The 25280-nt window shown below is 43.1% G+C and overlaps 1 protein-coding gene across 1 annotated transcript in view; it reads left to right on the top strand.

Annotated features, from left to right (window-relative positions):
* The window catches only part of slc15a4 (solute carrier family 15 member 4), a 42219-nt gene that overhangs the window by 10940 nt on the left and 5999 nt on the right, over window positions 1-25280 (top strand). Inside the window, exons 7-8 of the mRNA XM_055886728.1 lie at window positions 8285-8443; window positions 20256-20414. Of these exons, the coding sequence (XP_055742703.1) occupies window positions 8285-8443; window positions 20256-20414 (318 nt within the window). The remainder of the gene's footprint in view (window positions 1-8284; window positions 8444-20255; window positions 20415-25280) is intronic.

The raw sequence follows: 25280 nt of genomic DNA on the forward strand, positions 1-25280 counted from the left end.
GCTGTTCAGGAGTCTTATGGCTTGGGGGTAGAAGCTGTTAAGAAGCCTTTTGGACCTAGACTTGGCGCTCCTTTAACGCTTGCCATGCGGTAGCAGAGACAACAGTCTATGACTAGGGTGGCTGGAGTATGACAATTTTTAAGGCCATCCTCTGACACCACTTGGTATAGAGGTCCTGGATGGCAGGAAGCTTGGCCCCAGTGATGTACTGGGCCGTACGCATTACCCTCTGTTCTGCCATGCGGCCGGAGGCCGAGCACTTGCATCATCTGTGGATCTGTTGGGGCGGTATGTAAATTGGAGTGGGTCTAGGGTTTCTGGGATAGTGGTGTTGATGTGAGCCATGACCAGCTTTTCAAAGCACTTCTTGGCTACCGACGTGAGTGCTACATGACGGTACCTTTGCTTTCTTGGGCACAGGGTCCATGGTGGTCTGCTTGAAACATGTAGATATTACAGCCTCGGTCAGGGAGAGGTTGAAAATGTCAGTGAAGACACTTACCAGTTGGTCAGCGCATGCTCCGAGTACACGTCCTGGTAATCCTTCTGGCCCTGCGGCCTTGTGAATGTTGACCTGTTTAAAGGTCTTACTCACATCGGCTATGGAGAGCATGATCACAGTTGTCTGGAACAGCTGATGCTCTCATGCATGTTTCAGTGTTGCTTGCCTCAATGCGAGCATAGAAGATATTTAGCTCGTCTGGTAGGCTTGTATCAATGGGCAGCTTGCGGCTGTGTTTCTCTCTGTAGTTCGTAATAGTTTGCCACATCCGACGAGCGTCGGAGCCGGTGTAGTACGATTTCAATCTTCGTCCTGTATTGACGCTTTGCCTGTGAAGGTTCGTCGGAGGGCATAGCGGGATTTCTTATAAGCGTCCGGGTTAGAGTCCCGCTCCTTGAAAGCGGTATCTCTACCCTTTAGCTCAGTGCGGATGTTGCCTGTAATCCATAGCTTCTGGTTTGGGTATGTATGCATGTATGAACGGTCACTGTGGGGATGACGTCATCGATGCACTTATTGATGAAGCCAGTGACTGGTGTACTCTTCAACATGTTCCAGTCTGTGCTAGCAAAACAGTCCTGTAGCTTAGCATCTGTGTCATCTGGCACTTCCTTATTGAGCGAGTCACTGGTACTTCCTGCTTTAGTTTTTGCTTGTAAGCAGGAATCAGGAGGATAGAGTTAGTTGGATTTGCCAAATGGAGGGAGAGCCTTGTACGCTACGCATCTCTGTGTGGAGTAAAGGTGGTCTAGAGTTTTTATTCTGGTTGCACATTAATATGCAGGTAGAATTGAGGTAAAATGTATAAGTTTCCTGGAATTAAACTCCCCTGCCACTAGGAGCGCCGCCTTTGGATGAGCATTTTCTTCTTTACTTATGGCGTTATACAGCTCGTTGAGTGCCGTCTTAGTGCCGGCATCGGTTTGTGGTGGGAAATGGATAAACTCTCTTGGTAAATAGCGTGGTCTACAGCTTATCATGAGATGCTCCTCAGGCGAGCCAAACCTCGAGACAGCCTGAATATTAGATTTCGTGCACCAGCTGTTATTTACAAATAGACACAGATCGCCACCCCTCATCTTACCGGAGGCAGCTGTTCTATCTTGCCGATGGACTGAAAACCCTGCCAGCTTTATGTTATCCACGTCGTCGTTCAGCCACGACTTGGAGAAACATAACATTACCGTTTTTAATGTCCCGTTGGTAGGATAGTCTTGATCAGAGCTCATCCATTTTGTTATCCAATGATTGCACATTGGCTAAAAGCAGTGGTGTAAAGTACTTAAGTAAATATACTTTAAAGTACTACGTAAGTAGTTTTTTTGGTTAGCTGTACTTTACTATTTATATATTTGACTACTTCTACATTCTTTAAGAAAATATTGTACTTTTTACTCCATACATTTTCTTTGAATGCTTAGCAGGACAGGAAAATAGTCAAATTCACACACTTCACTCAGCTGAACATCCCTGGTCAGCCCTACTACCTCTGATCTGGCGGACTCACTTAACATACATGCTTTTGGAGTGTGCCCCTGGCTTTCCAATAAAATGGTGCCATCTGGTTTGCTTTATGTGACCGACCGGCTCAAATTGGTCTTATGTAGCAACATTTTATAAATTGTGTTTTTTACATTGGATAAAAGTGGAGACTCTTAGCTACACAATTGTATATCATACACTACAGTTGAGGAACAATGGGAAAGTCTTTTTCTTTGAAAGTTGATAAACTTGTAAACTCACTTTTGAGGAAATGGCCTTTGAATGTTTTGGTACTACTATTGGAGAGCCATTTGTCTACACCCATTCAGCATTGTTCACACCCTCTTAAGCTTTAGCCCCACCTTTCTCTTTAAGGGTTGATCCGAATGTACTAACAGCAGCAGTCAAGCGCCCAAGCTAACTTGCTAGGTGAGTGAGAGAGAACAGCTCACTGAACATTACTAGCCCAAACAGAGCTGGTTAGGCTGTTATGTTATCCAGAGCGTTGATGACTGCAACTGTGCTGTCAGATTGTCCATTCGTAAATTCAGAGCGACACTGACCATATTCAATCGGTGTGAGTGTAAATACATTGGTTATTCTGCGCTCTCTGGCACACTCAGATGAGAGTGCTCTGAAATTGGAGTTGATGGCCAGATTGAATTTACGAATGCACCCGAAATGGTTACTTGCATAGTGGAGCTAGCTAGGTAAACGATGAACCATAATCACAACTCATGACGTTACTACCCTGCATGAATCTGCAGGTAGCTAACAACCAGGTTCGATGTTAGCTAGCTAACATTAGACTATAGCTAGGCAAGTTAATGGCTCTGTCAAAATTAGAAAGCTACATTATCAGATATTAGTTATCTAGACTATCTTACCCGTATACATTTTCATGGTTGGACGCGTCTCCTGTCGGATGCCATGGTTGCATCTTCAAACTATCATACTCGAATTCCACTCATTTCAAAACTCAGTCCTCCAGAAAGTGGAGAGCAATACATTTAGTTTTTTTTACACGTTAGACAGGATTACCTAGATATACTGACCAGCTCAAATAGACAGAAGTGTGCTAAATGGTAGACCAATCCAAACTCATCTCTCGGCATCTCAGCCAATCATGGCAAGTGGGAAGGTTGGCTCTTTTTCTTTGGCTAAACCAACTAGGCTCGTAATTGAACAATTTTATTCGTATTTACAGATGGCATACAAATTTGTTTTTTTAAAGGCACATGAAAGTTCACATGTTCAAGAAAGCATTTCTGCCAAAAAACAAAATTGATTTAAAAAAATAAAAAAATAAAAAAAAACTTTTCAAATGGCTCTCCTGGGAAGTAGTGACCCGCAACATACGCCTAGTTTTCTGAAACGGATCACATAAGGAATAAAAAAAAAAATCACACTTACTTTTGATACTTGTATATTTTAGCAATTACATTTACTTTTGATGCTTAAGTATATTTTAGACCAAATACTTTTACACTTAAGTAGAATATTACTGGGTGACTTTTGCTGGAGTCATTTTCTATTAAGGTATCTTTTACTTTTACTCAAGTATGACAGTTGGGTACCACTGGCTAATAGGGCCGATGGTAGAGGGGGATTACTCACTCGCCGTCGGGTCCTTACAAGGCACCCCGACCTACGTCCCCAATATCTCTTCATGCAAATTACGGGGATTTGGGCCTTGTGAGATGTCTGAAGTAAATCCTCTGCGACCGACTCGTTAAAGAAAAAATCTTTACCCGGCATGAGGTGAGTAATCGCTATCCTGATTTCCAGAATCTGTTTTCGGTCATAAGAGACAATGGCAGAAACATTATGTACACAATAGAAGAGAAAACACAATAGCACAATTGGTTAGGAGCCTATAAAATGGCAGCCATCTCTTCCGGCGCCATCATAACAATCCATGTGATTTGAAAACTTTTCTTACCACAACCAGGATCTCTACTTCATACATTTTCACTCCAGCATATGAGCACATTAAATGTGCTGGTGTACGCTATGACATTGGATGGTGGGACAATGGCTTTTTAATTCACAGCTGAACACAGTTAACAGCCTTTTTGTAGAGGATAATTTGTATCTAGTGTGGCGTAAATATTTTGTTTACAGTTGCTTTAAACATGCCCACACACAGTCCTAGTAGTCATTACTTTATTCTTAGTGCATTCTGAAATATTCAGACCCCTTACATTTTGTTACGTTACAGCCTTATTCTAAAATTGATAATAGTTTTTTTCCTCATCGATCTACACACAATACCCCATAACGACAAAGCAAAAACAGGTTCAGACATTTTTGCAAATGTGTATATACATTTCAAAATGCATTCACATTTACATAAGTATTCAGACTCTTTACTCAATACTTTGAAGAAACTTTGGCAGTGATTACAGCCTCGAGTCTTCTTAGGGATTTTCTCACATTCTTCTCTGCAGATCCTCTCACGCTCTGTCAGGTTGGATGGGGTGCGTCACTGCACAGCTATTTTCAGGTCTCCCCTGTGATGTTCGATCGGGTTCAAGTCCGGGCTCTGGCTGGGCCACTCAAGGACATTCAGAGACTTGTCCCGAAGCCAATCCTGCATTGTGTGCAGTATGCTTAGAGTCGTGTGCTTAATCGTTGTCCTGTTAGGTGAGGTCCTGAGCGCTCTGGGGCAGGTTTTCATCAAAGATCTCTCTCTCTGTACTTTGCTCTGTTCATCTTTCCCTCGAGCCTGACTGGTCTCCCAGTCCCTGCCCGTGTTAAACATCCCCATAGCATGATGCTGCCTCCACCATGTTTCACCAGGAAGAACCTGGTGTCACGTATGGAGGTTCCCTGGCATTCAGGCCAAATAATTCAATGTTGGTTTCATCAGACCATAGAATCTTGTTTCTCATAGTTTGAGAGTCCTTTAGATGCCTTTTTAGCAATCTCCAAGTGAGCTGTTGTGCCTTTTACTGAGGAGTGGCTTCTGTCTGGCCACTCTACTATATAAGCCTCATTGGTGGAGTGCTGCAGAAATTGTTGGAAGGTTCTCCCATCTCCACAGAGGAATTCTGGACCTCTTTCAGAGTGTTCATTGGGTTCTTGGTCACCTTCCTGACCAAAGCCCTTCATTACTCAGTTTGGCCGGGCGGCCAGCTCTATGAAGAGTCTTGATGTTTCCAAACTTCTTCCATTTTAAGAATGGAGGCCACTGTGTTCTTGGGGAATTGCAATGCTGCAGACATTGTTTTTAGTGCACTTCCCCAGATCTGTGCCCCGACAGTGCAGTCTCGGAGCTCTACGGGCAATTCCTTCAACCTCATGGCTTGGTTTTTGCTCTGACATGCACTGTCAACCGTGGGACCTTGTATAAGACAGGTGTGCCTTTCCAAATCATGTCCAATCAATTGAATTTACCACAGGTGGACTCAAATCAAGTTGTAGAAACATCTCAAGGATGATCAATGGAAACAGGATGCACCTGAGCTCAATTTCAAGGCTCATAGCAAAGGGTTTGAATACTCATGCAATACTGTTTTTAATTTTTAATATATTTGCAAAAATGTGTCATTATGGGGTATTGTGTGTAGATTAATGAGCACATAAAAAAAAAAATGTCATCCATTAGAATTGGGCTGTAACATAACAAAATGTGGAAAAAGGGGTCTGAATTATTTTCTGAATGCACTGTATTTTCTTTATGCAGATTCTAGTATATTTGCATAAATGTTTTGCCAATTGAAACATATCTACTGTAAATGTTTTCAATTAAAATATTCAAAAAGAAAGAAAAATAGCTTTTAAGCAAAGAGCAATTTTTTTTTTATACTGAGGCGTTCTTTTGAAACTGCTCTTACACTTAAAGGGCATTATTATTTTCACAGTATTATTCCCACCTCTGTGTGGAAATGTGTATAATTGTGTGTAGATTAATGAGGATATTTTATTTATTTTATCAATTTTAGAATAAGGCTGTAACGTAACAAAATGTGGAATAAGTGAAGGGGTCTGAGTACTTTCTGAATGCAGTGTATAGATATGGCATTACATTCTTCTGTATGAGGCGTATAACTGTGTGATCGAGAGATAGTGATCCAGAGGCTCTAGCTAGCTGGTAGCTGGTGCCCCGTGTGGGGATGTCATCAGAGCCTAATGAAGACCCCAGAGACACAGCCCTCCGTCCCCATGGACAGACCAGCTCGGCTGGATCCCACTCACTACTGCAGCACTGTCATTAATAAACCACAGCCAACCACAGGCACCCTGCAGAAGGAATTACTTACCAACTTACTGTCTAAACATGGGTATGTGTGTGCATCTATACTAGGTACTGTAGTGTAGGTAGGTGGGGATGTGTATTTGTGTGAGAAAGGCTAAATGAAAAATCTGTCTAATACAGAACCTATATACACTAGATTTTTTTTGTTGCTATTTTATCGTTATATTAACCATCTCTAATGATGCTATTCTTTGGACACAGACAATGCTGTCTAGATGCTCTTGTAAAAGTTTAACTTTACGTCCGTCCCCTCGCCCATACCCGGGCGCAAACCAGGGACCCTCTGCACACATCAACAACTGACACCCACGAAGCGTCGTTACCCATCTACTTCTAGGTTTCAGAACAAGTGACGTAACTGCTTGAAACGCTATTAGCGCGTACCCGCTAGCTAGCTAGCCATTTCACATCCGTTACACTCACCGTGCCACTACTATTGCAAAAAGGAAATGTATTTAGTGTATGTTTGTTTCATATGGTCAAAGACTTTTCTTGTCATTTATTTACTATAAGAACATTTTAAAAGAAAATTGTAGCACTTTAAAGTAGGGAGAAGAAAAAGGTTGAATATTTTTTATTAAAGCAATTTGAACTCACAGTAATGAAGATAAAGGGTTTATGACAGTACAGCAGCCTCTACTGTGGCCATTGGTCACACAGAGGACAGGTAGGGGGTGAATGCTGCATAACTCCTTTACTCTACTCTTGTATGTCCCCACCTTCACACACTGATTTAGTTGTGAAATGCTCTCTTTAATGTGTAAGGCAGCAAATCACATAGCTATTATAGTATAATAATTTGTTTTGGAAACACTGATTTATGTCCTAAACATTTCAGTGTATGTAATGTGATATGGGCTACTTTGGAGAGTGCCTTTATAGTTAATTGATGGTCTGTACTCTGTTACTTCTGCTAACTACTATATTAAAAAGGCCTTAATCCTCTGCTGCGCAGTAACTGACCTAATGGTGTATAGGGAACACACACCGTAGGACACAGATTGGCCGCTGTGTATCTGCCATAGTGGTATCTGTTGCCTCGGGCACAGCTAACATCAACACTGTCTTGCACGCCTGCTATCCTCAGTTCACAGGGTTGACATCTATGGCTATGCGGACCTGCCCTTGTTGAGTGGTGGAGCACAAAGCTGGCCCTCACCACATGGTGTGGGAAACATGGCAAAGCTGCGTTGACATTGCCTTTGAAGGCCATTGACGTTGCCTTTTATCAGTTTTGACAATCTGTTAAACTGAATTCTAATCTGCTTTAGCTAGTGCTGAATGTGTTCTATAAGAGATATGCAAAAGTAGCTCTAGTTGTATTTTTTTTAAGCACCGAGGGATAGAGCTTAAATGCCTGATATGATGTCGTAAAAGCAGTATATGTGTGTTTTATGGCGAGTGTAAGAAATTGCTCTAGGCAGGGCAGCGACCGCCTTGCCTGGGATGGACAGGCGGTATTATAGGATAGCTGGATTAGAAGGCCCCATCCCCTCTCAAATACAGCATTAAGTGTGGGGCGATGATAGGAGGCTGTCTCTGGGCCTTATCTGGAAATAGCTGCTGGTTCCATGATAATGGTTATCGATTAAAGCTTTTCGGAAGCAGCAGCAGCTGCTGATGACAACTGCTGGGGGTGTTATTGTTGAGTTGTCGGATCTCTCCTCCATTACTAACTGCTGTAATATCTGAGTGCGAGCACGCAGATGTGATCTTAATTAAACGCTGGCTTTGACTTGACACTTAAGCCCTAATGGACTTTTACAAGTATTCTGTTTTTATGACTGTTGTATATTGAGGGAAAAAGTGTTGCGTTGAAAGTCCTCATCTTTTAGATGGTGCCGATCAATAATAACAATGGGTGATAGCCATTGCTTTATCTTGTAGTGTTTACAGACAAAATTAACCATTTCGTATTTTCATAATCCATAAAAACAAGAGTTCAAGTTTTTATTCCCATTGGTGTTCATGCACTGACATAATTCAAGCATCTAGGCCTAATGACATTATATACACATTTTGTGCCTCCTTCCCTACAGGTATACTGGAGACAAAACGACTTGAGATCATCAAATCTAATGGCACCATTGACCAGGTCTTTGGCGATGTCATCTACTACGCAGCAGATCTGCCCATATGGTGGCAGGTGCCTCAGTATGTGCTCATCGGAATCAGCGAAATCTTTGCCAGCATCGCAGGTGAGTGGAATGCTGTTCTGTTGCCCAGAGGATATAGAAATGTCTAAAGGAAGTGTATATAGCATTATAAAGAGATGCAGAGATCTTATAATGACAATGATTGTCTAACAGATTTGGTTACAAGTGATAATTTGGTCTTGCAGTCATACAGTCAGTACTAATAGATGTTGATTTAATTGTTAAAATGTATCTTGATTGCACCACCGCTATTATCCAGTAGCTAATTATATAATGTTTTGTTAAAGGGGAAGTTGAAGTGCAGTAGTCTATGTAATGGTAAAGTAACCTTTTAGTATGCATTGTGATTAATAGTCCTCTCCTCCAGCCTTTGAACAAACCTGACATTGTTTTCCTCTTCATTCTTATGCCCTAATGACTCACCCAATCAATGGTTTTCTGTTCTAAAACACAAAACCCTTCCTGCATCCTTACACATGTATAGCAACTGTTGCCTGTGCTACTGTTGAAATAGCTAGGTAAGGAATCCAGGGAGGGATACATTAGGGATAGTTTGCCCCAAAGAAAACCTGCGATAAAGTATCTTAGTCAGATTTAGCATTGGACTTTGCTGAGCAGCATGATCTGCAGCCTCTACAGTACCTCAACAGACAGTGGACAACCACATTCATATAGTTTGATTGTTCTCTGTAACCACCACCAGTGCTGGCATGCTACATTAGTTCTACCTCTAGTACCTGTACAGCTACTAAGGGTAACATTACATTCTATAACATTGGCCCTGTCCACGAAATGCCATCCGAGTGAATGGCAAAAATACATTGTGCATTTGGTTCAAGTATTTTGAACACAGCATGTAGGCTACTAGAGCTCTTCTCGGAAGTTCACCCACACTTCTGTGGGGTGAACTGAACTTCAATTTACACAACTATATTAGATGTACAGTGGTTCTTCTTTTTAAAAGTTGCGTCATACTGCAGCACAGCTTGCAGGGTGCCAAATCACATAGCTCACAAGCAGGTTTTATCACAAGCAAAAACAAGCAGGTTTTATAGCATCATTCGAGTGGCGCAGTGGTCTAAGGTACTGCATCGCAGTTGCTAGCTTTGTCACTAGAGATCCTGGTTCGTGTCCAGGCTCTGTCGCAGCAGACCGGAAGACCCATGGGGTGGTGCACAATTGGCCCAGCATTGACCGGGTTAGGGGAGGGTTAAAAATAAATAAAGAATTATATGGCACGTTATTTGTCAGCCATTGTTGCCGTTAATACTAGTTTGACCACCAGAGGGCATCTTTGAGAAGTTAAGTTATTGAAATGACATGGAGCTGTAGACCTACAGTAAGAGTCCTGTTTAATTTACTTATTGGCATACAGGCCTACTTCAATTTACAGTATATCAATCATTCATTCATTAATTTGTGCACGTCATCACACAGCATACAAGTCGTACATGTCTTCTAAATCATTAAAGCATTTTAGTTATAAAATGAAATGACAAAGGGAGCCTTGACTATTTAAACAATGAATAAATGTCAACATGTCGGCTAAAGCGATTGAATTCAGGAATGCATTTGTCACGTTCTGACTTTAGTTCCTTTGTTTTGTCTTTTGTTTTAGTTGGTCGGGGCGTGAGTTGGGTGTGTTGTCTATGTTAGTTTTTCTATGATTTTCTATTTCTGTGTTTGGCCTGATATGGTTCTCAGAGGCAGCTGTCAATCGTTGTCCCTAATTGGGAACCATATTTAGGTAGCCTGTTTTCTGTTGGGTTTTGTGGGTGGTTATTTTCAGTCTGTGTGTGTCTGCACCAGACAGAACTGTTTTCGTTTTTTTCTTTGTTGTTTTGTTATTCAGTGTTCAGTTTTGATTATTATTAAATATCATGAACACTTAGCCCGCTGCACCTTGGTCCTCACCTTCTTCCAACGACGACAGCCGTTACAGAACCACCCACCAAAAAAGGACCAAGCAGCGTGGTAACGGGCGGCGGCAGCAGCAGCAGTGGCCGAAAGCTCGAGAGGAATGGACATGGGAGGACGTTCTGGACGGCAAGGGAGTCTACACATGGGAGGAGATCCTGGCGGGAAGCGACCTGAGCCAACTCCCCGTGCTTACCGTGGAGAGAGAGGGACCGGGCAGGCACTGTGTTATGCCGTGAGGTGCACAGTGTCCCCAGTGCGTGTGCATAGCCCGGTGCGGTACATTGCAGCGCCTCGTATCGGCCGGGCTAGAGTGGGCATCGAGCCAGGTGCCATGAAGCCGGCTCAGCGCATCTGGTCTCCGGTGCGTCTCCTCGGGCCGGTGTACATGGCACCAGCCTTACGCATTGTGTCCCCGGTTCACCAGCACAGCCCAGTGCGGGCTATTCCACATCGCCGCACTGGCCTGGCTACGGGGAGCATTCAACCAGGTAAGGTTGGGCAGGCTCGGTGCTCGACACCTCCTGTCCGCCTTCACGGTCCGGTCTATCCAGTGCCACCTCCACGCACCAGCCCTCCGGAGCCGGCACCACGTACCAGGGCTCCAGTTCCAGCACCCCGCACTCGCCCTGAGGTGCGTGTCCCCAACCCAGTACCACCAGTGCCAACACCACGCACCAGGCTTCCTGTGCATCTTCAGAGCCCTGTTCCTTCTCCCCGCACTCGCCCTGAGGTGCGTGTCCTCAGCCCGGTACCACCAGTGCCGGTACCACGCACCAGGCCTACAGTGTGCCTCGGCAGGCCCGAGCCGCCCGTCTGTCCAGCGCCGCCCGAGCCGCCCGTCTGTCCAGCGCCGCCCGAGCCGCCCGTCTGTCCAGCGCCGCCCGAGCCGCCCGTCTGTCCAGCGCCGCCCGAGCCGCCCGTCTGTCCAGCGCCGCCCGAGCCGCCCATCTGTCCGTGGTGGCGGTGGCGCTGGACGTGGACCCCACTCCACCATAGTCTTAGTCCGCTTCTGTGGCCTCCTAGGAACGGCGACCCTCGCCGCCGACCTTGGCCTGGGAACCCTAATAAATGGGCCCACGGGACTGAGGGACGCCTCTGGACTGAGGGACGCCTCTGGACTGAGGGACGCCTCTGGACTGAGGGACGCCTCTGGACTGAGGGACGCCTCTGGACTGAGGGACGCCTCTGGACTGAGGGACGCCTCTGGACTGAGGGACGCCTCTGGACTGAGGGACGCCTCTGGACTGAGGGACGCCTCTGGACAGACGGGCGGCGCTGGACAGACGGGCGGCGCTGGACAGACGGGCGGCGCTGGACAGACGGGCGACCCTCCCCTATAGATTCAGGTTTTACGGCCGGAGTACGCACCTTGGGGGGGGGGGGGGGGGACTGTCACGTTCTGACCTTAGTTCCTTTGTTTTGACTTTTGTTTTAGTTGGTCAGGGCGTGAGTTGGGTGGGTTGTCTGTTAGTTTTTCTATGATTTTCTATTTCTGTGTTTGGCCTGATATGGTTCTCAATCAGAGGCAGCTGTCAATCGTTGTCCCTGTTGGGAACCATATTTAGGTAGCCTGTTTTCTGTTGGGTTTGGTGGGTGGTTATTTTCAGTCTTTTTGTGTCTGCACTAGACAGAACTGTTTTCGGTTGTTTCTTTGTTGTTTTGTTATTCAGTGTTCAGTTTTGATTATTATTATTAAATATCATGAACACTTAACACGCTGCACCTTGGTCCTCACCTTCTTCCACCGACGACAGCCGTTACAGCATTTGACTGTTTTTAATATTAGGAAAATATGGCGCTGTACCACGTGACTGGTCGGGAGTAGGCCTAGGCCACGAAGTGACTGCAAGTGAAGAGCAAAATAATCCACACCCTAATTGTAGGCTACCCAATAGCCAATCGAGATTCAGTGAAAATAGAAATCTCATAGATTTTTCAAGACCAGTCCCCATCCTGTGCCTGGTGAGCAGTTCGTCAAGTTCTAATGTCAGAAGAGGAATGGAAATGTCAGGGTGAACCGACGACCTGACGAACCTGCCACGTATGTTGACTCTGCCTGTCGGAGGTGGAATTCCAGACTGTCCTGGCATGGATTGTGACTCCATCTCATTCCTCGCCCTCTTCAACTTGTCATTCTCCACCTGGCTCTCCGCCAATGCCGCCTGGCTCTCCCCCAATGCCGCCTGGCTCTGGACCAGCTTTCGCCTGTATCTCTGCCCCCAGAGAATGTTTTCTTTCTGCTGATCAATGACTCGATCTCGGTCTTCAAAGTTTGACTCTGATCCATAAGCACCTTCATCAGATGATCAGAATGGTACCGTCCTGAGCCCCCATCGATTACTGTGGCCTATGATAGAAACGGTAGATCAATTAAGAAGTAAGTGACTCCAACACACATGCTGCGTGCAGAAACACACATTTTTAAGAATCCGCTTTCTTGAGGTCCATGCATTTTTCGGGGCAGCCCGTTGTCCAGCCCTTTGTCCACTGATCTCCACGGATGGTTGTTGGCATGGTTGTATGTTCTGCAAAAACACATTCACATTTTTAGTACACAATTATCTATTGTATTACACAGTATGCCAAGACATTGACATTTTTTTAAAGAAAATGCGCTGAAACCAAAATACCTTTTAGTTTTGGTGATCCTCTCATCTCCGGCTCATTTTCAAGTCCTCTGGTGGTTAGTCCTAACCTTGGAATGGGTAGCACCATAGTTTTCATCAAGCAAGCTTCTTTCTATGTCCATTTTGTCTGTTCTCTTTGGACATAATATTATTATACATTTTTTTTCTTTTTAGATAAACAGCTCGTTTTTTTAAGGGTAGAGTTTGGGGCGCTGTGAGGAGTAGTGGAAAGGTGTTACAATAGGCCATAAGTATACAGCAGTTCGCCGATTGTCCTCACTCTGATTATGCTGTAACAACATACTGTAGTAGCACCATGACCAGTATTAGCAAATCATGTCTAGTATATAATCTCTCCTCCCTCACATCTTTGAAGGTTAAGCTGTTGTGAAATATCACATAAGCTGATCATCTTGGCACTATGAGCAGAGCGCCATTTGAAATCAATAGAATCCTACCACATTATTATTATTTCTTTCTATTTCTCCTGCAGTCATGAACATTACCATGCTAAGGCTTCTGTTTTGGACAGATTTCAATTACCTGGATGACTGGGGTTGTTGAGACCTCGTTCCATGATTGAGCCATCCTCCCGTCTGTCTATTTGGCTCGCTGTCACTTCCTCACTATATTTCACATTGCATACAAAAATATATTTTGTAAGTCCTCAATATCTATTGTTTCATATAGGAGGAATGCTTTTTTCCTCATTTTCTTCAACATGTCTTTCATGCATAACCTCTCTATAAGTTAGTGCTAGTTCTTACTGAAGATTGTGTTTCTCCTCCTCAGCCCAACAATGGCGTCGCCACATAGGAGACCCTTAGCAACTTAGTGTTTAGTCTTTTGTATTGTGCCTAGGCGAGTAGACTGAAATGTAAGCCATGTGACTGACTGTTCAAGACTGTCTTGAGTAAAACCTCCAGCATCCAGTTAGCCACTCACTCCTGGCACCCTTAGCTACTGACTCATTCTAAGGAAGTGTATATGACTGGCTGTCTGCAGCTGATGTCCTCTCATCAGGTGCCCTGTCTTGTTATGGTCATAATCTCTGTGGATCCCCTACCATGACACAAGCCAACCATATTGACTGTTGTGGAGGGATTGGTGCCAATGGCAGCTCTTCCACACTATGGACACACTATGGACCCTGGAGGCATTACTGCTAACAACTGCAACCAGGACAAACCCTAACCAGGGAAAAATACACTGTAGGTACAGTAGCTGTTGTGTGGCTGAGGGCAGATGATTTATTCACCTGAAGTAATGTACTCACAAATAAAAAAATAAAAATCCACATTATCAGTTAAATTGTACATAATAAAGTTATGTTTGGAACAGCGTACACACTGGTTTGCCCAGGTGTCTATTAAAAACAACTGTCAGTCATACTTTATTACTGTACTAGTACACCCATGAAATTCAAATACAGACAGAATAAAGCTGTGGGGAGCCCTTAAATAAACTTCCCCTCCACTTTTTCCACACCACCCCACTGGGGATATCTTCAAGGAAAATTAGATGGCAGAATTGTGACATACAGTGGGGAGAACAAGTATTTGATACACTGCTGATTTTTCAGGTTTTCCTACTTACAAAGCATGTAGAGGTCTGTAATTTTTTATCATGGGTACACTTCAACTGTGAGAGACGGAATCTAAAACAAAAATCCAGAAAATCACATTATATGATTTTTAAGTAATTCATTTGCATTTTATTGCATGACATAAGTATTTGATCACCTACCAACCAGTAAGAATTCCGGCTCTCACAGACCTGTTAGTTTTTCTTTAAGAAGCCCTCCTGTTCTCCACTCATTACCTGTATTAACTGCACCTGTTTGAACTCGTTACCTGTATAAAAGACACCTGTCCACACACTCAATCAAACAGACTCCAACCTCTCCACAATGGCCAAGACCAGAGAGCTGTGTAAGGACATCAGGGATAAAATTGTAGACCTGCACAAGGCTGGGATGGGCTACAGGACAATAGGCAAGCAGCTTGGCGCAATTATTAGAAAATGGAAGAAGTTCAAGATGACGGTCAATCACCCTCGGTCTGGGGCTCCACGCAAGATCTCACCTCGTGGGGCATCAATGATCATGAGGAAGATGAGGGATCAGCCCAGAACTACACGGCAGGACCTGGTCAATGACCTGAAGAGAGCTGGGACCACAGTCTCAAAGAAAACCATTAGTAACACACTATGCCATCATGGATTAAAATCCTGCAGCGCATGCAAGGTCCCCCTGCTCAAGCCAGCGCATGTCCAGGCCCGTCTGAAGTTTGCCAATGACCATCTGGATGATCCAGAGGAGGAATGGGAGAAGGTCATGTGGTCTGATGAGACAAAGAGCTTTTTGGTCTAAACCCCACTCGCCGTGTTTGGAAGAAGAAGGATGAGTACAACCCCAAGAACATCATCCGAACCGTGAAGCATGGAGGTGGAAACATCATTCTTTGCGGATGCTTTTCTGCAAAGGGGACAGGACGACTGCGCCGTATTGAGGGGAGGATGGATGGGGCCATGTATCGTGAAATCTTGGCCAACAACCTCCTTCCTTCAGTAAGAGCATTGAAGAAGGGTCGTGGCTGGGTCTTCCAGCATGACAATGACCCGAAACACACAGCCAGGGCAACTAAGGAGTGGCTCCGTAAGAAGCATCTCAAGGTCCTGGAGTGGCCTAGCCAGTCTCCAGACCTGAACCCAATAGAAAATCTTTGGAGGGAGCTGAAAGTCCGTATTGCCCAGCGACAGCCCCGAAACCTGAAGGATCTGGAGATGGTCTGTATGGAGAAGTGGGCCAAAATCGCTGCTGCAGTGTGTGTAAACCTGGTCAAGAACTACAGGGAACGTATGATCTCTGTAATTGCAAACAAAGGTTTCTGTACCAAATATTAAGTTCTGTTTTTCTGATGTATCGAATACTTATGTCATGCAATAAAATGCAAATTAATTACTTAAAAATCATTCAATGTGATTTTCTGGATTTTTGTTTTAGATTTCGTCTCTCACAGTTGAAGTGTACCTATGATAAAAAAATGACAGACCTCTACATGCTTTGTAAGTAGGAAACACTGCCGATTTTGCAGGTTATCAAATACTTGTTCTCCCCACTGTATGTCTGGAAAAAAAAGTTTCCCCTGGTCTTATTCTGTTTGAATGAATCCTTTTTAATTCATCTAGGGCCCACCTCCTACCCCATTACAATTCCTTTATCCTTGGAGGGACTATGGTAATTCTTTCCTTATGCACCACCTGCAGTTTGCCTGCTTTCGGGCATTAAGGATATGCAAAAATGTTGCAAAATGATCCCCTCTGGGATTGATCTTTAAAAAAAAAAATTTAAAGCTAATGTTATTTCTCCAGAAAAAAAATATACCCCTCCAACAGCCCTCGGGAGAAGGCAAAATAAAATATTTTAACTTTGTTTTGCGTGTGGTTGGGAAGCGGACATTATTAAATCTCAACTCATTCTATATACCTCCACATAGACAAGTAAGGGATTGAAAATTAGGAATGTGACAAATGTAAAAAAAAAAAAAAATTATTTTTAAACTTTAATAAAAAAAATCGTAAATTGACATGTGAATTCACACTTCAGATTTGGTCCTGCGTATGACCACTACGGGGCAATGCAGTTCAATCTACTGCAGTCATGGCTACCAGACAGCGCTGACCTTACTGCTGTCCCCACCCACTCAGCAATGATGGTAGTTAATGCCGTTTTTAGGTTCTCTGTGTGCCTGTCCTCCATGTTCTCAGTTGTCCTATACATGGGACTTCATGTCCCACTTCTCATCAATGTGATGTCTCGTTGCAGTGAGGTATGACTGTGTTATTTGACATCCAACAATCTGTTGTTAAAACAACGTATGGTGTTTGAGAGCTTGCGCTTTATACTTTGAGCGATCATTGTACATTTTCTTCATCCGGGCTGTCACGGTTTTTCGACATGGCATCCTGTAGTCTGCTTCTATATATGCCATCAGGGCAGCGAGCCAACATCCTCTACCATTGACAATGGCTGCATATCAACTGCAATCATTTTTGTAGTCAGCTCTGTGATTTTCTCACTTCGTCCCTTACTGCATTGCTGCCAGCAACGGGTTGGGGGTCTCAGTGCCTCCCTTTCAGATGGTGAATCATTGCACCTGTACTGCCACTGTAGCTCAATTCCACCTCGCAAAGTTTACATTTCACGACCTTCTCTTTTAACCTCAAAGTATTAGCAGACAGGAGTTTGCTGCTGTCACTTCCCTGTCTCACTCTCTGACATTTTCCCAACTGTTAATGAAGATGATGTGCGGAGCACTTTATATTCATGGAAAATCATAAAAAAAAGGATATCTTCTAACGTTATGGCATTGTTGTGTTAGGTATTTGTAGAATTTTTATTTTTCTCTTGATGATGATCTAGACCTGTTAGTGGTAGTTTTGCTATAACTGCACTGCGATGTACACTACCATTCAAAAGTTTGGGGTCACTTAGAAATGTCCTTGTTTTTGAAAGAAAAGCAACAACAAAAAAATGTCCCTTTTTTAAAATAATACCAAATTGATCAGAAATACAGTGTAGACAATGTTAATGTTGTAAATGACTATTGTAGCTGGAAACGGCTGATTTTTTTATGGAATATCTACATAGGCGTACAGACGCCCATTATCAGCAACCATCACTCCTGTGTTCCAATGGCACGTTGTGTTAGCTAATCCAAGTTGATAGTTTTAAAAGGCTGATTGATCATTAGAAAACCATTTTGTAATTATGTTAGCACAGTTGAAAACAGAAGCAATAAAACTGTACGCCTTTAGACTAGTTGAGTATCTGGAGCATCAGCGTTTGTGGGTTCGATTACAGGCTCAAAATGGCCACAAACAAATAACTTTCTCCTGAAACTTGTCAGTCTATCTTGTTCTGAGAAATGAAGGCTATTCCATGCCTCACAAGTCCTCAACTGGCAGCTTCATTAAATGGTACCCGCAAAACACCCGTCTCAAAGTCAAAGAGGCGACTCCAGGATGCTGGCCTTCTAGGCAGAGTTGTAAAGAAAAAGCCACATCAGACTGGCCAATGAGAAGAAAAGATTAAGATGGGCAAATGGACACTGGACAGAGGAACTCTGCCTGGAAGGCCAGCATCCCGGAGTCGCCTCTTCACTGTTGACATTGAGACTGGTGTTTTGCGGATACTATTTAATGAAACAAGGACATTTCTAAGTAACCCCAAACTTTTGAACGGTATTGTACATTTTTGTTAAAAAAAATACATTGGTTAGGGATCAATTTTGTTTAAACGTTCACACCCCTATTGAAAATAGTCCTGCAAATTCCTCTGTTCACTACATGTCCCATTGTACTATGTGCATTGTCAGAGAGAACTAATGCATTCACCCTATGGTATGTATTTCATTAAACAGTAACCAAGACCAGGGCTTTTTTAAATTTGCTGTCAAAAGGTTACCTGACGATATAACGAAATGTTTTCAGGTGGAAACAAATGGAAAGGTCAGGTGTGTTGTGGCAGAGCGTTTGACACAGTGTAATAAAGTTTCCACGCCAGATAATTTTTTTCTATTAGGAAAGTGTTTTGTATCCTAACAAGCTACATTAGTCTCAGACCAGGTAGCTGTACGAGGAGTTGTGTGTCACATGGATTTCTTGTAATGTTCCCCTCGGAGGAATGCCTAAAAAGGCATCCGTACTTAAGAGGCTCCTTTATCTCTCCTGACAGCTGCAGCTATAGGGCCTTATTTGAAAAATCGCAAGTTTGAGGCACCATGAAATTATCAATGTCAGCTAGCAGGCAGCTCTTATTGCAAAAGAAAAAATATATTTTTTAATTATTTTTTTTACTCGTTTTCCTTCCCCCTCAACCCCATCCTCTCTCCTGACACATAAAATATTGAGAGACCTTTTCCAGAAACAATTGCAGCTGAATAGGTACTTGAGATGGTCCCCTGCTGCTGTAAGGTAGCCTGCGGGTGTAGGAGGAGAGAACAACCCTATGTTTCACTGATATTTAGCAGTCAAACAGTGCAGCGGCAGGCCAAGTCTCATGTATATAAATTGATCACGTTGTTATGGATGAAAGTCCTGTTATTCTGATGCAAATCTAATCTCCTGTAGTGGAGTTCTACAGTGAAGCATGAGAGGTGTTTCCATAGTGATCGCCCCCTCGCTACTTTGTCTGGGTGGGACCCATGGGTAATAAGTCATCCTGACAGTAACACACACTGTCTGCTGCTGACCACTACACTACGTACTAGGCTTGGGCGGTATACTGTATATACCAGGGTATTTGGAAAAAGCCACGGGATGGTTTTTCAATACCGTTGAAACTATTTATTTGACGTTTTTAAATCAATTTGTAGATACAAATAGTTACCTGCAGTTAACGTGTGCAAATCATTAGGAAGTAAAGAGCAAATACTTTCTTCATTTCACCTGGTAGTCCCCCGTCACATGGTGTTTGTTTAAAAGCACACAACAAACCCGTTAGCCTTGTGAGTCACCCACTGTTGTGTAGCATGCGCCAGGTGATCTAATTACAGTATGGAACTGTTTGCCAGCTACATATCTAAATTAACTGTCCAAAATGTGCTAAATGCTCTGCAGTTGTGCATTTGGTTTGCTAATTTAGTAGCCAATTAGCTATCTAGCAAAGTGGTTAGCTTCTTCCAAAATCAAGCATTTGCTTGGTAACAGCAGATAATCTTCTCCTGGTTTAAGAGCCTTGCTGGCTAATATGTGTTTTGTGCGTGCAGCAAATTGGGAGTAGCATTTTTTAGTTACTTGTATACTTTAGGTCAAACTGTACGAAATGTTTGCAATGCGTTGCTTAGCCTTTAGTTAGCATTCTCTATGGGATTTTACATGTACTTGTTAGCATTGCTAACCTTCAGATTTCAGAGTATCATTGGGTTTGAAAACAGCACCCTTTGTGTTCAGTGCCATTATTATCGAATACCCCGGTATAGCACAAGGTAGGGATGACAATCTGGATAACTCCCAAGCCTACTACATATCCACACACCACACAGCCAATGGACTGTCCTCTGCCAAAGTCATCTAAAAACACTTTGAACTGTTCCTCACCCCAGGCCGGATGTGCCATGGTTGGAACATGGACATTGTTTGCCCAGAGTCTAGAAATGTGTTTGGATTAGTGTTAGCATCTGTCAATGTTTACTCTGTATGACCGGATGTACTGCATGATTGTGTTTGTTTACTTGTTAGTATTTCTTGTTTATTCCTTGTTTATTCTATGGATCTCTGAGTTCAGTGTCTGTCTCCTCTCCCAGGTCTGGAGTTTGCCTATTCAGCCGCCCCCAGGTCCATGCAGAGTGCCATCATGGGACTGTTCTTCTTCTTCTCTGGGATTGGTTCCTTCGTGGGCTCCGGCCTACTGGCCATCGTCTCCCTCAAGGGGATTGGCTGGATGTCCTCCCACAAGGACTTTGGTAAGAGCGAGAAAACACTCATCCAATACAAGTTCTTAAGTAGGTTCTTCTTTTGAGACAATGTTCATTACTCATATAATAGGAGTTGGACAGGCTCTTCAGGGAGAAAAAATGTGAGTGAGAATGACAGTGCATTGTATTGCCTCAGCCTGCATAATGATCTGTATACCGACTCTAGGGAGGCCTGCCATCACAATCAGCCTTAAACATGGCCTCTGAAAACTACCTTCAACTCCCTGGCCATTGATCTGTATGAACACAGTTTCAGGGATGAGGAATAGTATAATGTTCTGGCTCCACTCATGCACACTGTCTAGAGCTTTTATAGATGTTACTGTAAAATTGGTGTGACAAAAACATCAGCAGTGTGTCATAGCTTACTGTTGTCCTCGTATAAAAGAACACAGTATTGACATTTGGATTCCCTCTGCAGTATTTACTTTCACATCAACAGAAATGTATTTCCTGGGGGGACGCGTCACAAGAATTGTCATGTCGTCCTGATTTAATATCCACTTAAGGAGTTTGTAAATTGGTTGCACCAAAGAAGGAAAAAATTATTCTGGTGCAATTGTCTTATTTTAAGTGTTTCCTGTAATAAATAGAGATGTCAGACTAACGACAAAAGGTTTGTGTAAATCTGTCGTAGTGCTAGAATAAATAGTGTGGCGGTGGCAGCAGATGGATGTGTTCCCTGGTGAAAGGAGCCCCCCGGCCCAGATGCACTTTCCAGGGAGCATGCGGAAAATACGCCGCACTGTAAATTGTTTAACCACAAACACCTAATAGCTCATTAATACAGTGTGCCGACAGGTTGGGAGGTATTTTTGATGACATTAGCACTTGGAGATGCTTGGCACGGCTTCATAAATCCATCCTTCGACTTACCTAGCCTCGCCCGAGGAGCCGTTTGTTTAGTAAGCATAATTTGATTGTTAAACGAGAGCCTGGTTTGCCTGCAAGCTTTCTTTCTCTCGCTCTATCTCGTGCTGCTTTTTGAAAAAGTCATTTTAAAGAATAACCGCACAGAGTAAGGGTGGGCGAACAAACAGAATAAAACATCCAGGTGGCCAAAGCTTTGGCCTCAAAGCCTGTCAGTTTGTTGTGCAGTTGCTTGTTGTCTTTCCTTCACATACTTTGCTGGGCTTTACCTGTCTCTATTCCCCCCACCCCCCTTGGCTCAGCGCTCTGCAGGAGCGATGGAAGTGGATCCTCCTCATTTCCATGGCTGTGTGATGCAGAGGCAGAGCGAAGCATGGAGTAAACAGGAGGTTTGGTGAACAGAGTGGTGCAGACCTGGGGATAGACACCCAGTATTAATGACAAGCTGGGGGCCTGATTACACAGCCCTCTCCTCTTAAGTAAAGCTGCCCCTGGAGTGCGCACCATAGAGCTGCCACAGCCAGCCAGCTAGCTACCTTGGCAGCTGGAGGTTACTACTCACCTCTCTCTCACTACACCACCTTCTCCCTTCACGTCTTGTCCTCACAAACTAGCAGCAGGCATGCGCAGGTAAAGAAGCAATGTAAGATACAACGATACAGTCCGTCTGTCCAAAAGTAAAAGCATATGCCTTTGGTAACTGTAGTACAGTCACAACCAAAATGATTGGCACCCTTGATAAAGATGAGAAAAGAAAATAGTACAATAAGTAATACCAATACTATTGTATGCTCAAAACAATGATGAACTTTACCCAGTACCTGGACCTTTTTTGCCCAAAACCTGGTTGCCTCTACCAGGAAGCTGTAACTTGGCTGTGGATCTTCCAGCAAGACAATGACCCCAAACACATATCAAAATCCATAAAGAAATGGTTAATTGACCAAGAAATCAACACTTTGCAATGGCCATCTGTCTCCGGACTTGAAATTCATTGAAATCCTGTGGTTTGAATTGAAGAGGGTAGTCCATAAGCGCAAATGAAGGATATCAACGATCTGGGAAGATTCTGTGTAGAGGAATGGTCTAAGATCCCTCCCAATGTGTTCTCCAATCTCATAAAATATTTTAGAAAATGGGTCTGTGACATTTTCCTCGCAGGGGGAGGGTGCTGGAGTATTGAAAACAGGGGTGCCAATTATTTTGACACCCAATTTGTATTTAAAAAAATAAAATAATAATACTTGTTAAACATTTTTTTCTGGGCAATTGTATCAGTATAAAATATATATTTTTGCTCAGTATTTGTATATAGCTCAGTATTTGTATTATCTTACTGTATACAGTATTTCTTTGCTCATCTTTGTCAAGGGTGTCAGTTATTCTGGTCGTGACTGTATTTGTATTATGTTTTCGACTTGGTGACTCTTAACTCTCCTGCTGTCTTCCGGTCAAATTGGACTGAGTTTTCTCTCTGAAAAATGTAGTTCCTTTAATCTGATTGTCATAAGGTTCCATGACTTTGTCCACACAGGGCATCTGAACACACAAAATACATTTGGATGATTTTTATTACATTTGGGGTGTTTTATTTCACTTTTGTACACCTGTGTTGTTCCCTGTCAAAAATGACCGGTCATTACAAATGAATGGGTGAGACTACAATTAGTGTATAAAATTGAGTTCAGGCACATGCCCATTCATCAGTTGGACACACCTCCTCTCCCAGACACCCACATGCATGTGTGTTTGAGCACACACACGCCTCACTCCCCTTCTTGGCTTCCATGGCAACCCCCACAGGAACCTTACCCCAATAGAATCTTTCCCCCACGGGAACCACACCTATTTGCATTCTCACAAAAAATCGCAACATTGTTTCAATAATGTATACAACTTTTCTCGCAGCTCTGGTATATAAAGCTTTTTGAGTCCTTGCACAATTCATTCTGTGGCAGCACAATGACCAAACGATATACTGTATGTGAGGCTCTAGATCATATCTTTGTTCATGACACTGGTGAGGAGGAGAGAGTCCTTGTTAAACTTTGACACAAAGTAGTCTGTGATAATTAGCACTATGTTTCATCTGAGTATTTGTTAGTCAAAATAATCCATACATTATGCTTTTTTTAAACTCAAAAACAAGTTGTATGAGCTCAGGTCAATGAGGCCTACAGGCCATAAATAGCAAATAGAAGTTCAAAACTTATAATGTTCACAATAACTTAAGTTGCTAAAAAGATCTAAAACAACATTAGGTGATCATATATGTATTATAATGGATTTATAATCCGCTATAATGGGGCGGTTATTTTGGACCGGGAACACAGCATTATTTAACATGAAAAGAACACAACAGGAGGGTTAAAATCCCAATGGGCTTTTTCCACAGTCAGGCTGACATCACATCTGACTGGTCATTCATCACAATCCTTTTATTTGGTCCTAGAAAAGGCAGCCATCTGACCTGCACTTTGACAGAGACTGCATTTTGCTGAGTTAACCCCACGGTTAGTCAATGAAAGGTCAACCTTCTCTCCTTCTGCCTCATGACTTGGCTTGTATACATAAAGATGTTTTGTTCTGCTGAAACGTGCGCTCCTTTCAATTGTTACCCAATGTATTCATCCTTCATCGACTTTAAGGAACACAATGCTTGAGCTCTGAGTAGGTAGCTGCAGTCACAGACCAGGAAATTGCCTTTTTATTTTAATTGTACCAGGTTCAAGTCCTGACTGGTCCAGGATCAGATGTCGGGATATTTTAGACATTCACAGTTTAGGTTGAGACCCACATATCCTGCTCAAGACTCATTTGATGATGCTTAATGAAAAGACTGTGTTTTTAATGGAGGGCAACGGTGCCAAAGCAGCAAAAATGGTCACATGAGCTCTTCTTGAGATTGGTGCTCAAGTCTTCCAGCTTAATATAATACATGTGCTGTATAAGGGAAGGTATTTCTTTAAATGAAAGAATAATCAATGTGAGATGTATATTTTAAATACTGTAAGCGGCAGCTTTTCAACTGACAATAATGATATTTCCATCTAGTTAACAGCAGACGCTTGTTCTTTCCTTTTAATGGTGTCAGAGTTCAAGGTAATGGTTTCTCCATTGATAAGTTAATAATGCTATTGATAGATAGTTATCAATGGATGTACAATTACCTGTACTCAGTATTGATCAACTGCTTCCATTTAGTCTCTACTCCATCCAGAAGTTTTACAGTACAAGAAAGAGAAGTCAGACAAAGTATGTTAATGTCCACAGCTGGGGCTGTTGATCATTGGAGGTCTGTGTGTTTCAGAGTTGTTGTTATTATTGCAGCAGCTCTCTGCCTAAATGAATGCATCATGGTGGCTAATATTATTCAGTTAGAGGCAAACGGACATAGAAGTTCCCTTCAGTGTCCCACCTCTGGATAGCGCTGCATTCCTCCGTATCGACTGCGTTCCCTAAATACCTGTCAAATATGTATGGGGTTCGTTAATGGTTTGTACAACAAGTCCTTGTTTTGTTTTTGCTGCTGTAATTACCAGCCAAGTGGGCCCTGGGGAGGCATGAGTTGGAACGAGGTAGGCAGCGGCAGACATAATGAAAGTAAGAAGGTACCATTACAAAAATGTAAACCCTGCACAATTTTTCAAACCTACCCCATAAACTGAGATGTAAAGACTTGTTTTGATTTGATTTCATCAGTTGTCCCCTGATATTTCTCAGGATCCAGTTATATTACTTATTCTCTGGTGATGTTTATTGAATCTATAAAACACTACACAATTAAGGTCAATGAACGGGTGGCTCTTTCCCCTCAACATGCATTTATTCAGCTGCAGTTCAGTCATGCCTCCTCTCCCATTCTCCTTAAGGCCAACTCCCCTGTGTTAATTAAGGCTGTGCTTGCAGACTGAGTGTCGGTTAAAGCGAATTATCGATTTGAAACGCAAGCAGCAGACTCTGCCGGCATTAACCCCCCACCCG

Source organism: Salvelinus fontinalis, chromosome 28 (assembly GCF_029448725.1).
Source record: "Salvelinus fontinalis isolate EN_2023a chromosome 28, ASM2944872v1, whole genome shotgun sequence".
Classification (NCBI taxonomy): domain Eukaryota; kingdom Metazoa; phylum Chordata; class Actinopteri; order Salmoniformes; family Salmonidae; genus Salvelinus; species Salvelinus fontinalis.